This window comes from Batrachochytrium dendrobatidis (assembly GCF_000203795.2).
Source record: "Batrachochytrium dendrobatidis JAM81 unplaced genomic scaffold BATDEscaffold_15, whole genome shotgun sequence".
NCBI classification, from domain to species: Eukaryota; Fungi; Chytridiomycota; class Chytridiomycetes; order Rhizophydiales; genus Batrachochytrium; species Batrachochytrium dendrobatidis.
Genome location: NW_006281113.1, coordinates 386684 through 400832, shown reverse-complemented (window position 1 = coordinate 400832; position 14149 = coordinate 386684). Strand labels below are relative to the sequence as shown.

At 36.9% G+C, this 14149-nt stretch overlaps 4 protein-coding genes across 4 annotated transcripts; 2 read left to right on the top strand and 2 right to left on the bottom strand.

Annotated features, from left to right (window-relative positions):
• Positions 1 to 3039: 3039 nt before the first annotated feature.
• BATDEDRAFT_27905 (uncharacterized protein) lies at positions 3040 to 3762 on the bottom strand (the record flags this gene model as incomplete). Its single annotated transcript, XM_006682125.1, has 2 exons — positions 3040 to 3201; positions 3592 to 3762. 2 exons carry the CDS (start codon positions 3760 to 3762, stop codon positions 3040 to 3042), a joined length of 333 nt encoding a protein of 110 aa, XP_006682188.1.
• Positions 3763 to 6492: 2730 nt separating this feature from the next.
• Positions 6493 to 7067, top strand: BATDEDRAFT_27904 (uncharacterized protein; the record flags this gene model as incomplete). The annotated part of the gene is made up of 2 exons (XM_006682124.1): positions 6493 to 6713; positions 6803 to 7067. 2 exons carry the CDS (start codon positions 6493 to 6495, stop codon positions 7065 to 7067), a joined length of 486 nt encoding a protein of 161 aa, XP_006682187.1.
• A 4217-nt stretch (positions 7068 to 11284) lies between these two features.
• On the top strand, positions 11285 to 11845 carry BATDEDRAFT_5372 (uncharacterized protein; the record flags this gene model as incomplete). Its single annotated transcript, XM_006682055.1, has 1 exon — positions 11285 to 11845. A coding segment is annotated over one exon (561 nt), but the record flags the coding sequence as incomplete, so codon positions are not given.
• Positions 11846 to 12353: 508 nt separating this feature from the next.
• On the bottom strand, positions 12354 to 13040 carry BATDEDRAFT_27902 (uncharacterized protein; the record flags this gene model as incomplete). The annotated part of the gene is made up of 1 exon (XM_006682123.1): positions 12354 to 13040. The coding sequence occupies one exon, from the start codon at positions 13038 to 13040 to the stop codon at positions 12354 to 12356; it is 687 nt and encodes a 228-aa protein (XP_006682186.1).
• Positions 13041 to 14149: the final 1109 nt, after the last annotated feature.

Sequence of the window (14149 nt, the reverse complement as noted above, 5' to 3'; positions counted from 1 at the left end):
CAAATGCCAAATTCAAACTGACAAGGCTGGACTGTTGGTATTTGTTAACGAGCTACCATAACATCGAATTTGAGTGTTTAACATGTACATGAAGCGTCCGTTTCACATCACTGACAGGTTTAGTTTGTATTGACTGTACGCATATCCTGCATGTGTTCAAAGACTTGTTGGAGCATGGATCGACTTTGAATACTCAAAAGTGGGCATACTATCAGTAATATAAGTTGCTTGAACTGATGGTATGCATGTTTATATACCAAGTTTGTCATATCACTATACCATTTGTGATCATGAATGGTTGCAGTTTCATCCACATCACACTGATTCAATCATGTGGTAAATGGAATGACTGAAATACGTTTTTCATTTGAAGATTGAAATGGCCAGATTTGAGTTGATAAGCAAAAGCAGTGTAATAAGCAAACGTGTTGATTGGTCACCACTGTAATCAATTTGTAGATCGGATAAATGTGCGGCTAATTATGGGTGATGAGATAATACGGTAAATGAAAAAGGATATTATTGAGCAAGCAAATCTCGAATCACAAGCAATCTCAACAAAACATTAACTGGCAATGCATCAGTTGCTTGATTCCAGATATGAGCTGTATAATTGAAATGGTCAATACCAGTCCAATCTTGGGTTATTCAAAATATTGCAGTCATGACAATGGTCAGTCAAACAGATTGGATCATTACAAGATGGTGTTGCATTGCTGATGCAAAAGCAGCAGTCGATGATGTGAGTAAAAAACCAAGTAGGTAGAATGTGGGCTCACTTGCAAGTGTGACTGCACGCTCATGTATAAATGAACAGTACCATGCATACAGTGGATACGACAGCTGCCAATGAATGGGATTATGCTGTGTTACAGTTGATCATGTTGATATGAAATGGTTGATTGCGATCGTTGCTCGAATTGTTGGTGTATTGTACAATTTTGCGGTTACAAGATCAATGACCACATGTATTGTGATGTAATGCCAGGTATACCATGGTTGAATCTGTTATGCTGGAATTTGGGTACTAATCACATGATATAGAAACAACAGAGTTGCCAAGACCAATCAATGTGCAAGTGAATGGTTGTTGAATGGAAAAATGTCAGATTAGTGTTTGCAAGACTAATGAAATGTGGACCATTGTAATACTTGCTGTAGTATACCATGTTGCACTGTTGATATCGCAGATCCAGTATCGACATGATCGTCTAAATATACAGTATTGATTGTCAAATACTGCAGAGTATCGTGCAGTATCATGAAATATCATGTAATGAATGTCAGTCTATTGATACTCGTGTATCAAACAATTACGATTGATTGTGCATGTGTCGTTGTTTTTACACTCGGTTGTATCATATTGACTGGAATGCATATCAATCGCGACACTGGACTCGATAATATTACGAGTTTAAACTATACTGATATGACTATACATCAACGTGCCAGTATGCATCTTGTTAGACAAATAATAGCGTATGTCTTTGTATAGGACTGTGTTGGGATATGTAATCTGTTGACTTGCACTGAGTATGTGTATCTGGACTGTGATCACCAACTGTAATATCACAACCACCTTTTATGGAAGATCTATAGTAATTAAGAACCCTCGATAATGGTATTTAAGCAATGGCCCACATAGCTTTCTTGTGTACTCTCCCACTTTATAAATACACTTTTCCTCCTTGTTAATAAAACGACTCGATTAGTTTATTGGCTTATTTCTTCAAGCTCTTTGATTGACTGTGATCTATTTCCAGACTACGATAAACACCAATATGCCGTCATATGTTCACGATCTCCAATATTAAACACACTACACTAAATAATCGAGTGCCAAACAATCTGTAAACAAAGCAAACCACCACTCTAATTCATTATTTGCCACAAATTACTGACCGATCAAGTGTCGTTGGGATATATAACATACTATCAAGACTTGTAATATGTCGAGTTGCAACAACATTAAATGCATAAATGTCCATTTTTAATGGTATTGATTGTTGTATAATGGCTTGAGCAACTTTCTAAACAGCGAAATTCAAGACAATTCACACGATTTAAATATTTGGAAATTAGTCAAATTTACACCAGAATTAATGTCTCATTAATGTGAGACATTACTAGTGTGAGAGTGTTGACTTGCATTGTGTGAGACATTAGTAGTGTGTGAATGTGAGACATTTCTGAATAGTTTAACAATCAAAAACCATCAACAATGACGTTTGAACTGGAATTCACATGACTTTCTTGTCTCCTATTTTATAAACACACTCACTTTCTTGTTAATAAACAACACAATCGAATATTGATTCATTCCATCACATCTTCAATCAACTGTAACACACTTGACAACAATGACAATCATCAATATGCCATCATATGTTCACGATCCTCAAATCCAAAAGTCAATTTGAAAACCCCATTTTTAAGCATCTACAAGTCTGCAATATCAGATTTGTGGCTGGTACATAATAGGTTGCCAATAAAAGTCGACAAATTGAGCAACTGCAATGTGCCTTGCTGTATGATAGTAACATACCAGAAATTATCAATGCTTTCAAAATCAAAAGTCTGCAAACGATGTCACTGCTGGCTTGTAGCCTCTGTTTACAAACCTACAATCAACATATTCACTGGATTCGTATAATGGTAAATGCTGAACCACAAACCGCTGATGATATTATTATGGACGATGCTCATATTATTGGAAATCAAACGATTGGTGCAGTTTCAGATGCTGTTTCATCACACAGAAAGTCTTGCTACAGAGTCTGAATACAATAGCAGTGAATCTGCAGTTTGACCAACACAGTCAATAATTATCGTTTGAAACTCGAATCAAGTGATGATGTTGCTGTTTCAGATGCACTCAATGTCATGAATGCAGTAACATTGAAACCAACTCAAACCATTGATCATGAACCAATTTACCGTGTCTTGATAAAAACACTGATAAACCATCATTCATACATGAGCTTGTCAAAAGTATGAACTGATTGCTGATCAGATGTTTAAAGTGGAACTTAAAACAGTTCAACTCAATGTGCAGCTTTCCAACGACTTTCCCGCTACAAAAAATACAGTCTTGGAACTCAAAGTGTACATCAACAATACTTGTGTGTATTGACCATCAATGATGTTGTTGGTGTAGCATACACAATGTGCATTGCATAAACGCTTGTTTGTTTGCTGGAGCTATTTCAAGCAAGCAAAAATACTAAAAGGTTCAGTTTGATGAATGTCTGGTGTATATTTACAATGAATTCAAACTCGAGAGATTGTCGTACTTTGCATACAAGACATACTACAATCTATTACAACAATATCGTGTATTTCAATATGCACCCATTCGATTTACAACAGTGGCATAAACATCATCACATTTGAACAATGGTTCAGTCGTACAAAGTCCAATAACAGCCATGAATTGTATCAGACATGAACATACTGGTGCAAAATTCACATCAAATAACACACCGCAACAAACATGTTTCTGGTAGATGGTGGAATTGATGTCATTGATTTTCAAGTACACGATATTGGTGTTGAATGATTCAATAAACTATACTCATCGACGTTGTGTACTTTTTTCAGTTGCATCGTTTCTGATTCCGAGTTTGAAGCATAATAGTTGCGACAGCGCTGTTGTCCAATTTGCTTGTTGTTGTGAATAGTAATCATGATACCACTTGTTTGACGCTTCCTGTTGTTGAACTGGATATGGATGTCAAATTTGGATGCCAAATTTTGATGCATTGCAAGTAACTGTTGTAGTTTTTGATCGAGTCAATGAATGGCATTTATAGTTGCTCTAGAAAACAAGTTGTTTGAAATGTCCTGTCGTATGTCATATGTTTTGTTGTTTTCATGTTCACTAATTGTTGATAATGCATCCAATTGATTTCTGTTTTGACACTGCTTATTTGTCATTGTTGGATCTGGGTTTCTGGATTCAGTAACAAACGTTTCAGCAATTTGGATGTGTTCAAATTCATAATACTTGCAAGTCTGAATTATTTGATCATCATCTGAAATTGGATACGAGTAATCATTTCCACTAACCACAGTATACATAGTATACACAGCATTACTGTATATTGACTTGTATTTTACTCAAAGTTTTGTACATTCAGTATTCCAACACAATTTCCAACATTGATTGAATGGTTTGCAGTGTTTGTTTTAATTGAACCACTTGATGGATCACTTTCATATCTTGATTCAGCAATATCACCAACTGCACAATGATGGATGTGATTGTAGTCAAACACAATATATTGCAAGACATTAACGTATTGGTTAGTTTTAGTATATTCTTGATAAAAGGCAATGATGCTTTGTAATGGTGTGTTGAATCCTTCAATCAAACATTGTATGTTGTGATTTCCAACAGTGACAGTGACATGACAAACACCTTTTGCTTGTGACAGACTTGAAATCTATGGCTAGCAGACTCGATTGCTGTCAATTGAATAACAATATGCTATTGAACATCAAGTATCAATCCGATTGCATCTGTAGTATTAGATACCCTACTAAACACATCAATTCCACACAAATATTTGTATGCAGCACTGCATGTTGAATATTTAGAAAGGTCGACCAAATCAATTTGCCATTGGCTGTTGATCGTTAGCAAAATACACAGTGATGAGACTATATGCTGGTATTTGACGTGATTGTTTATAAAGTTGATAGACCTGTCGCTGTTCAAGAAAAGCTTCGATTGTGACATTGTAGCTTGTTTGCCGAGTTTCAGATATAGTTTCCGTGCTAAAGTCAAACCACACTTTGGATCGTTTGTCATTAAACAACTTGATCCCATCTTGGTTAACGAGTACGTATTCATTTGATTGTTCTTGACTCTGAATGCATTATTGACACTATTGTGTAACCTTTCTGTTTAATACATCCAGATAGTTTTGGTTTGGTTTGGCATTGTGTTTCTTGTTGATTCGGTTTAAACTAAACCTGTTTGCATTACAGTAGTACATTTTACTTGCCAGTGGTATGATATAATCACTTTTGTACACTGGTTTGAACAAACCAGGTGTTCTGCCATCACACAATGTGTCGAGTATTGTCAGTTTGAATTAATCAAATAGATGTAGTTTTACTATTTGCTTCAAATAATGTCCCGAGATAGCAAAATGTGTCAAATTTGTATCCATTACACAGTACTGAAAGTCATGCCAGTCAATGTAACAATCCATAAAATCATAATAAAACAGAAATATTTGTAACGTTGCCAATCAGTACACTTGGAACCAGCGTGGACTGACAGACTTTATTTGGACAGTGTTTTGTTGAAATAAAACTCATACTTGATTCAAGTCTTGATGAACTATATATAACTTTAGCTTTGTGGATACTCGATCTAATCGTAATCATTGATGTGTATGACATGCAATACAATACCAAATACACGTATTGTTGATTAAGCTTTGGAATGACAATACTTTTGTTGTTTATGATGAAATCAGACAACTTTATTGATGAACATATATGCATTTGTTCTGAAAAAGTCGGTATTAAGACATGTTCATATATTGATTCAATGATCCACCTTGAATTTGGTCGCGCCAATTGTTCCATGATATCATCCCAGCAAGTTGTTTAAAAGTATCATCAATTGATATGTTAACCAATAGGTGCTCATTGATATTAAAAAATGAAGTATTTACAGATGGGTAACCCAGAATTGGTTCATCAGTTTCAACATTACGTAAAATGGATCCAAATTCAATATCAAACCAATACCTCTGTTTTGGATTGTGGTGATTTGTTAGTATGTTTTGTCGTAATTCATCAACCCAAAGTACAAATGCCTACTCCATTTGATAGTTTTTGATTGTGGTTTAAATGGACATTTCTTAATATGGTACCGAGAATATAACCGTTTCATTTCCTTCTTTTGAAACTCTATTAATTGTAAATATGCTATTGTTCCTTCGACTCCACTACTGAAGCATGTTATTCGCTTTCTAAATCGTAGTTTCACTTGCTTGATCTCTGCTCATCTTATTCCCATCAATAAGGCTATCATTACTTTAATATCATTTCGTCTCTTCCTTCCGGTAGATAACAGCATATCCATCGACCTTTCTTCATTTATCATTAAATAGTTGACCTTGTAGAGACCCACATTGTTTGTATTTTCGTCCAATTGGTTATTCATTTTCAACAAATTTGATGTACTTCAAGAAAATAAAAGTTTATTTTTTCGTTTCAAACGAATTAAACGAAACTTATTTTGTTTGTGTATCTCAAACCAATACGATTGAATCCTTTCTGTTAAATATGATGATTGATTATGGTCCTGTTACAGACCCAAAAGAGGTTCCTGTCGGAACTATTAGAATGGGCCAGAATAGAAGAATTTACATTGTAAAGTTGATTAATAACAGAAAGATTTGGGTTTCATTTCAAAGAATATTTCGTTGACTTCCAAAAATTTATTTTCTTTGCGTTGAATATAAAACATCAATGTTAGTGATTCCAAGTTGCTGTCTGCGTTCCAAGCATATCCGAAGCATTCCTATCAATCAAATTATCCTTGACCCTGCGAATAAACACAAGTATATTATCGAAGAGAAACTTTCAACAAATAACACTCTTTCCAAAGTAGTAGCTCCATATTTCGGCGAAGAAGAACCTCTTGCATTGGATGTCGATGACAAACATCTGAAAATTGCTAATCCCAAACGGTTTAATCCTTCTGTTTTGATGAAAAACGTATAGCTGAATTAGAGGATAAAGTAGAACAACTAAATAAACACGTGAAGTTGTCATCCAGATACGAACAAATCAAGTACTACCTTGGAGATGAAAAATACTATTCAGACGACAAGTATTTATACACAGCGCGCAATGGAATTGTGTATGCTGCGAAAATCAATGGCACATTAGAACAAACCGAAGACACATTAGAAGAGTTTATCAAATCGAGTTGGAAAAAGCCAGACCTACTGCATTCCTTGATGCTTGAACAAAAGCGACTCCAAACAAAATGGTTGGACGTGTTGACCAAGGAATCCATAGAAAAAGAAATACATTTTTAAAAAGGATGCTGAACAAGCCCACCAAAAAATTCATCGTCACTAACATACGACTTTGAATCTTCATCCTCACGATCAAATGAACTTTGTACAAATTCAGTCTTTCGTACATTTTGTTGGATGGCTGCCAGATCTTCTAATGCCGGTAACTCTTTACACGTCCTGAATGAGTTGATCGTTAGAATCGATTGAAGTTCAAAGACTTTATTTGATGGATACTTGGAGTATGCATCAACTCGCATTGAGTTTGGAAAGAGCACGACCATTGTACATTTATCCTCATACCTTTTCCCTAGTAATATCATTTCATTCAGAATAACCACAAAATTGGATTGTAGTTTATGTGTATTGATAATTTTGACTCTGTTAGAATTCCACGCAAGTGTGACAACAGTGCCAGCGAACCTTTTGTTTCTCGGTTGTTCTTTTCGGCCCACTCCAATAGCTCGCATTTTGTAATGATATGGCTTTTAAAATCTTCGGGTTTCACCATTTCTTCACAAAAGTAGCATTTTGCTATGCCGTAAATGCAAGTCGCTACGTGATTCTCCAAGTTCCATTCAAACACAGAATTTGCACATAGAGAATGAAGACATTCTGTTAGATATTCACGTAAGTCTCTTTCCAAGAGTATGTTTTTAAACAGGCTGTTGTCTCTACAGGATGGACAGCTCTCAGACTTAAATTTCGTTGAACACAGGGCAAACAAAATGCAGCGCACCATTATATTGGTAAAAAGGAGGGTGTATGAATTCAAAACAGATGATACATCGTAGGTCGTCGATGTGAATTGTATGTTGGATGATAATTTCCTTGTTTTCGCTCATTTTATACATCTACTATAGATTTTAATATTTCTTAATCCGACTTCATAGCTCCTATTATACATTTAGCGGGAATTCCGGCTGGAAACCAAAAACGGTATTCTTCGGTGCTTTACCCTTACTACTTAACTGCATATTCAACTATATAATCAAAGTACATCAAAACTATTGCAATTGGTCCGGTGATCAAACACTCCCATAATGAACACTCTTGCATTATACAAGAAAAAAGCTTAATAATGCTCTAAGCAAAGTAGCATCCCTTACTTTGGTGATGCCAAATCATTGGAATTAACGGTGAACGAAAAACATTTGAAGTTGTTGAATCCAAAAATAGCCAATACCAATTCAATAATCAAAAACTGAATCTGCAAATTAAAAGTCAAATTTCAACAACTCAACTCACAACCTAGTTCAAAAAGCAAATACAACCAAATCAACAACTTAATCAATAGTCAACAGGTATTGGAAGATCACAAATGTACATTTATAATCGTAAATGGCATTGTATACGCAATAAATAATACTGCCAATTTAGACGAACCAGTCAAGTTACAAGACTATGTTGCTTCAACTTGGAAAGATCATCAACTGTTACACTCTTGATGGTTGGTCAACAGCGACTCCAAACCAAACTATTGAATATTTTATGCAACAACTGCATTGACAGAGTTGTTCAATCATGAGTATAACTGCAGCGTTGAGCCCATGGTTGATATGGTTATGAGTCCGATCAACAAGTATCTACATTGGCGATTGACCTGTTATCAACCGTTTGCAGTGATATTGTCAATCAAAATGATACAATATTGGATCAGTTTGAACTGTGTGTCTTGTCTTGTCGATTGTATATTTGACATTGAACAATATCATAATATCGACTTGATTGACAACTGAAATCATGCAATGGTTGGTGATTGTATCAGTTGTCATGGCCCAGTAAATGCAGTGGAGTATGTCGAAATGCATTGATTATGTGAACATCATCAATCAAATTACCAGCGGTATTCGATCATATCATCCAATTGATTATTTAATCTCATAGTCAATGCATTTCAACAGTTTTACAAGATACCATTTTACTATTTGGAAAAATATCCAATCATGACATTTCAATCGAGTGTCATGAAATGCAACACATTCAATTGTAACCCATTCAGATAAGCAATACATGTGCAGCACATGCTTGTCTGTGTAATGCAATCCAAATGACAATGATCCGTGCAGCCTCTGCTTAAACATATGTCATGTCACACAATCCGTACAGATATAGTGATTTGTTGGCAGACTTTGACAACTTGTACCAATGCACACCAACCAACACGAGCATATCCGGCAATCGGTATGTATGACTGTTGATGTGTCAATAGAATCCGTTTAGTTGTAACATATTGTACTGAATTGGTTCGGATAGTTGTTAGCATTGTAATAGTTGTATTGGACGTGTGGATCGAATGCATAGTGGACCATGCAGTGTAGCTCAATGATCTGCAGTTCATTCCACAAACTGTCTGTAATCAAACATGTAGCCAAACATGTAATCGAACATGTGGTTGAATATACAAGTCATGTGATACGTTGTCTAGTCATCAAAATCATGTTTTGAAAATGTCAAGCTTGTTCATTGCTACAACTTGTATGGCCGATCAACAGTCATACAGGTCTGGATTATTGACGGCTTCGAGTACATCAAACACATCAAGCACATCAATATATGCTATTGATTTGGTAAACCCTGAAGTGCATCGAGTTGATCAATATCATTGATTGCATCACCGCAACGAAAAGCCAGATATTTCATGTTGACTATCAATCTGTATGGCGTTTCTGCAACTTGCTACATCGATTTTGCAATATTTATAAACGTGGGTTGTATTGTTTGGATTGCAGGTCATTTGTCAGCGTTGAATCTGATTTTTGGGTCGTTTATTCAACATTCAGAATAGTTTCACATATAGTGTTATACAGAACCCAACGTAATTAAATGTGGCAAGGACACCAAGACTCATGTGCATGGATATTAGTGTCAGGTATATAATAACCCACACATCATGATCATATGTCATGGTTGACTCGTATTCTGGATTGGTGCACTCATTCCATTGTATTTCATTCCATCACTCGAACACAAACATCGTATGACTTGTTGATTGCTAATACCCATATTGATCGAATACACACTACATGACACATGTCAGGTTAGCATATACATTCCACTATATAGCACATCATGTTGCTGATACCACGCATTGTGATTCAACAGTCAATCTGTATTCGAGTTCAACTACAATTGTTCGTGTCAATCATAATATACACGACCAATTGTAGTCGAGTTGATCCGACTGAATAGAGTCCGAGTCATCATGTTCATATCAAACTATTACAAACCATTGCAATTGTATTGCACAATTCCACTCGTGTTGATTACAACATGCTATTCAGAAATGTATCATATTGTCCTGTAATGACTGTACATGATTGTACATGGTTGTTTGGAACCAGTAACTCCGTCGATTGATATCCACAATATGATCCAGTAGTCGTCCAGATTGTGTGTTGTATTTGGTGTGTTGGGTGATGATATCAACCTGTAGTCAAGGTTTGACTATCTGAACATGTCGGTGACTTTTTACCCACTGTGTGCAACTCGATGTCCAATATCGAGTCATGTCATTGGTCAATTGATTGGTTCAATTCATCAGTGGGTTTGCTGGATCCATGTGGTGTGTAGCACTTTCAAGAGTATGTTGAATCTGTTGCAGTATTGGAACTTTGTAAACGGATCAACATACTAACCTGACCATGATTGTGGTGGTCATTGCAGTCGAGTCGTAAAGCTTATTCTGACAATCATTGATGGTTTGGACAATCGTTTGAATAATCGTTTGGATGTCAGGTTACGGTATCCTGATTGACAACTCGACTCGAATACAACTGATTTGAACAATTACTGATCAATGGACTAGCAATCACTCCACACATTGACAGATTTGTCATCCCACATGGAAACAACGACAATCCAGTTGTAATCCATATTGAGCCTTGAATTCAATAGTCGTGAATCAAATCATTAATAAACTACAAAAACAGTCCAATATGCCAACTCGCATTTATCCACGACTCGATATGTGATGTTCAAATGTCTAATATTCAGACTGTGCTGATTGCAATTGTGGTTGTGTGTAAATATCAATCCAATACTCGATTCAATACTTGATTCAACTTGAGCATGTACAGTTTTGTAGTAATCCATTTGATCACATTGACAGAATCAAGCAATGATTTGATTCAACAACACTGAATGATGCATCCATATCATTTGTATCAATCAATTGTACACAATCAGTCAATATAATCAACAATCACTGTCATGATTGACATGATTGATTCAATCAAGTTCCTTTGCACGAATATGGTCATGGTGTTTCGACTCGTTTGACAGGTGGATCTTTGGCGCCTTTGTGCATGTCGGGCCATGAAACTAGAGGTATGAGCGAAGGTTGGTCCGACATATTTGCCATGATCGTGACTGCCAAAGAATCCGACAAAGCCGATACGCCAGTTATCCTTGGAGCGTATGTTATTAATAAACCCGAAGGTATTCGCTCGCATCCTTACACTACGGACATGAAAATCAACCCTTTGACATATGGCGACCTTAAAACCCGCACAGAGCTGCACGAGGCTGGTGAGGTGTGGGCAGCCATGCTTTGGGAAGTTTACTGGAACTTGGTCACCAAGAGTGGATTTTCTACCAATCTCTACGATGCCAAGGGCAAGGCTGGCAACATTGTTGCTATGCAGAATGTGATGGGTGGATTGATGCATCAGCCATGCAGTCCTAGCTTGGTCAATGCTCGTGATGCCATTATTGCGTCCGATGCAGCCTATTATAATGGGGCCAACAAGTGCGAGATTTGGAAGGGATTCGCCAAACGTGGTCTGGGAGTAAATGCAGCAGATTACACAAACGATTTCTCTGTTCCAGCGGAATGTGGTAGCGGTTCACCTCCACCTTTGACCACTACTCGTGGTCCTAAACCTACTTCTGGATGCACTCGCATGGACATTTGCTGCATCTATGTTGGAAAAAGCTGTGACCAAGACTAAATGCTCAAGTTTAGTAATGGCTTTTACAATTTATTAAATGAAAGTATATTGTAAAAATGTAAACAGTTTGTATTGGTAATGGTAATGATTATTTGGTTAGTGTTAATAGACTAATAGTATACTGTCATCTGGCAGTCAGTCTACACTTGCAGGCACGACACTATCATTCGTGTAGTGCAAGTTGGTTTACAGTTTATTAAAAACAAGCTGATTTTTACAAATGATCGATATTGATTCATGGCAGTTAAACATCACTATTCAAGCACAGATACAACACTCTTGTTTGAATCTAATAGTCTAATTTTATTATTATTAATTTAGGATCGTCATTTGAGCTTGGAATATCTTGGACACTTTATCTCCCTCTCATTTGTGCAATAGCTGCCTTAAGTCTCATTTTTTTTTGTTGCACAGTCTCACTTCTAGCAGCTCGCTTTTGCTGCAGGCGATGAAATCTGGCAGCTTGCTTTTCTTCCACTGTCTTGCTCTGATGATTTTTTCCTTTAAATATTCCTTTGACTTTTTTCTTTGTACTATGCAATACTCCTTTTTTCTGACCTGCCTGACCCATCTGATTAATTCTGTCAACTTCTTTCATATCGGCCCTGTTTTGCTTCGATTCGCGCTGCAGTCTTCGTCTCTCATTGCGTTCCAGTTTTTTGTCCAAAGATCTTTGTAGTGCATCTCGCCTCTTTGTCATCTCATCCAGATGCTTTGATTGTGCTGCTAGCTCCGGACTCATCCGGTTTCCCTGACCCGAACCGCCTGGTTGCTCTGAACTGCTTGGTGGTTGTCCCGGTATTCCAGCCACTGCTTGTCTTAGTCTTTCCTGCATCTCCGTCATAGAGTTTCCATCCGCTATTTGTTCTGGTGCCATACCTATTGGTGGTATAGGTGAGCGAGCGAACAGGTGCACATCTTGTTCTGGTAATTCTAGTGCTCGACGTTGCAAGTGAAATTCATGCCCTGGATTAATAGCAGGAGTGGCTGCAAGAGCCATGCTAGAAGCACCGAGAATAATACTCCATTGAGCAAGTTTCATTAAATTATATTATTTGGAATGTGTTAATCGGCGCCAATGTATCAATCTCAATGCCTGTATAGTTTTCAAAATGGGATTGTTGCATGTTTTATACTCGACAAGGAGTAACAGTGGAGTTTGTTGTCAAAACACTATCCACATGGATAGGCTACTTTGGTGGCTACAAGAAAGCTTTGTGGGTCACAAACTATATGAAAGGTTACAACACGCCTCACAATTGAACCGGACTGTGTCGTCCCATCTGTTTTGTTCCAAGTTTAGTAATCGAGTCTACACAAATTTGCATTTGACCAAAGGGTGGCTACCGTTTACTGACTCCTGTACACTGACGGCCAACTCCAAGACTTGACTAGTATACCATTCTTAGTCAACATATGCTTTTTGTGCCTCGAAACATTGACATTCGACAACCAGAGCATCTGGGATAAACTGATTGATTTTGGTGTGATGTTGTCAAGGGATTTTCCTCCCTAAACTCAAGATTGGCTGCTTGCTACTAAACCACATCAGATCACAGGGATTGCTGAAATAACATGGTCAGGATTAGGGTTGAATGAGTATGTCCTGATGTGATCCTATTGGTCATATAGGACATCACTCGAGCTTCGACAAGTAAAGTTGCATCAGATTGAATTGCATATTCGCCATGCATGATTTTATAGCTATACAAAGTCATTGTCTTGCCAATCAGTTTGCTTTGCATGTGCCAAACTTGGTGTGGTAGGTATGCTACTATATAGTACTAGTATCAAAATCAATTGATAAGCATAATGGAGCAGGTTGGTTCAGGAAACAGTGTCTGATGGCTGTAGACTGGCAATGCTATCCAGAATCCATTTTCAACAGACTCCAAAACAATGTTTCGACTTTACAGCATCAATGAAACAGTGGAATGCCAAATGGAGTATCAAATGGAGTATCAAATCAAATACCAAATGGAGACCAAAATAGATGAACTAGCCCAACAATCGGAATGAGATATGATGTAATACATGCAATAAATATACACATGGCTTGTAGCACAGGATCAGTGACTGATATACCGATCATTGCATTCATTTCACATGTATTGAGCAAGTGTGGTAAAACAGATATGAATGGAGTGTATG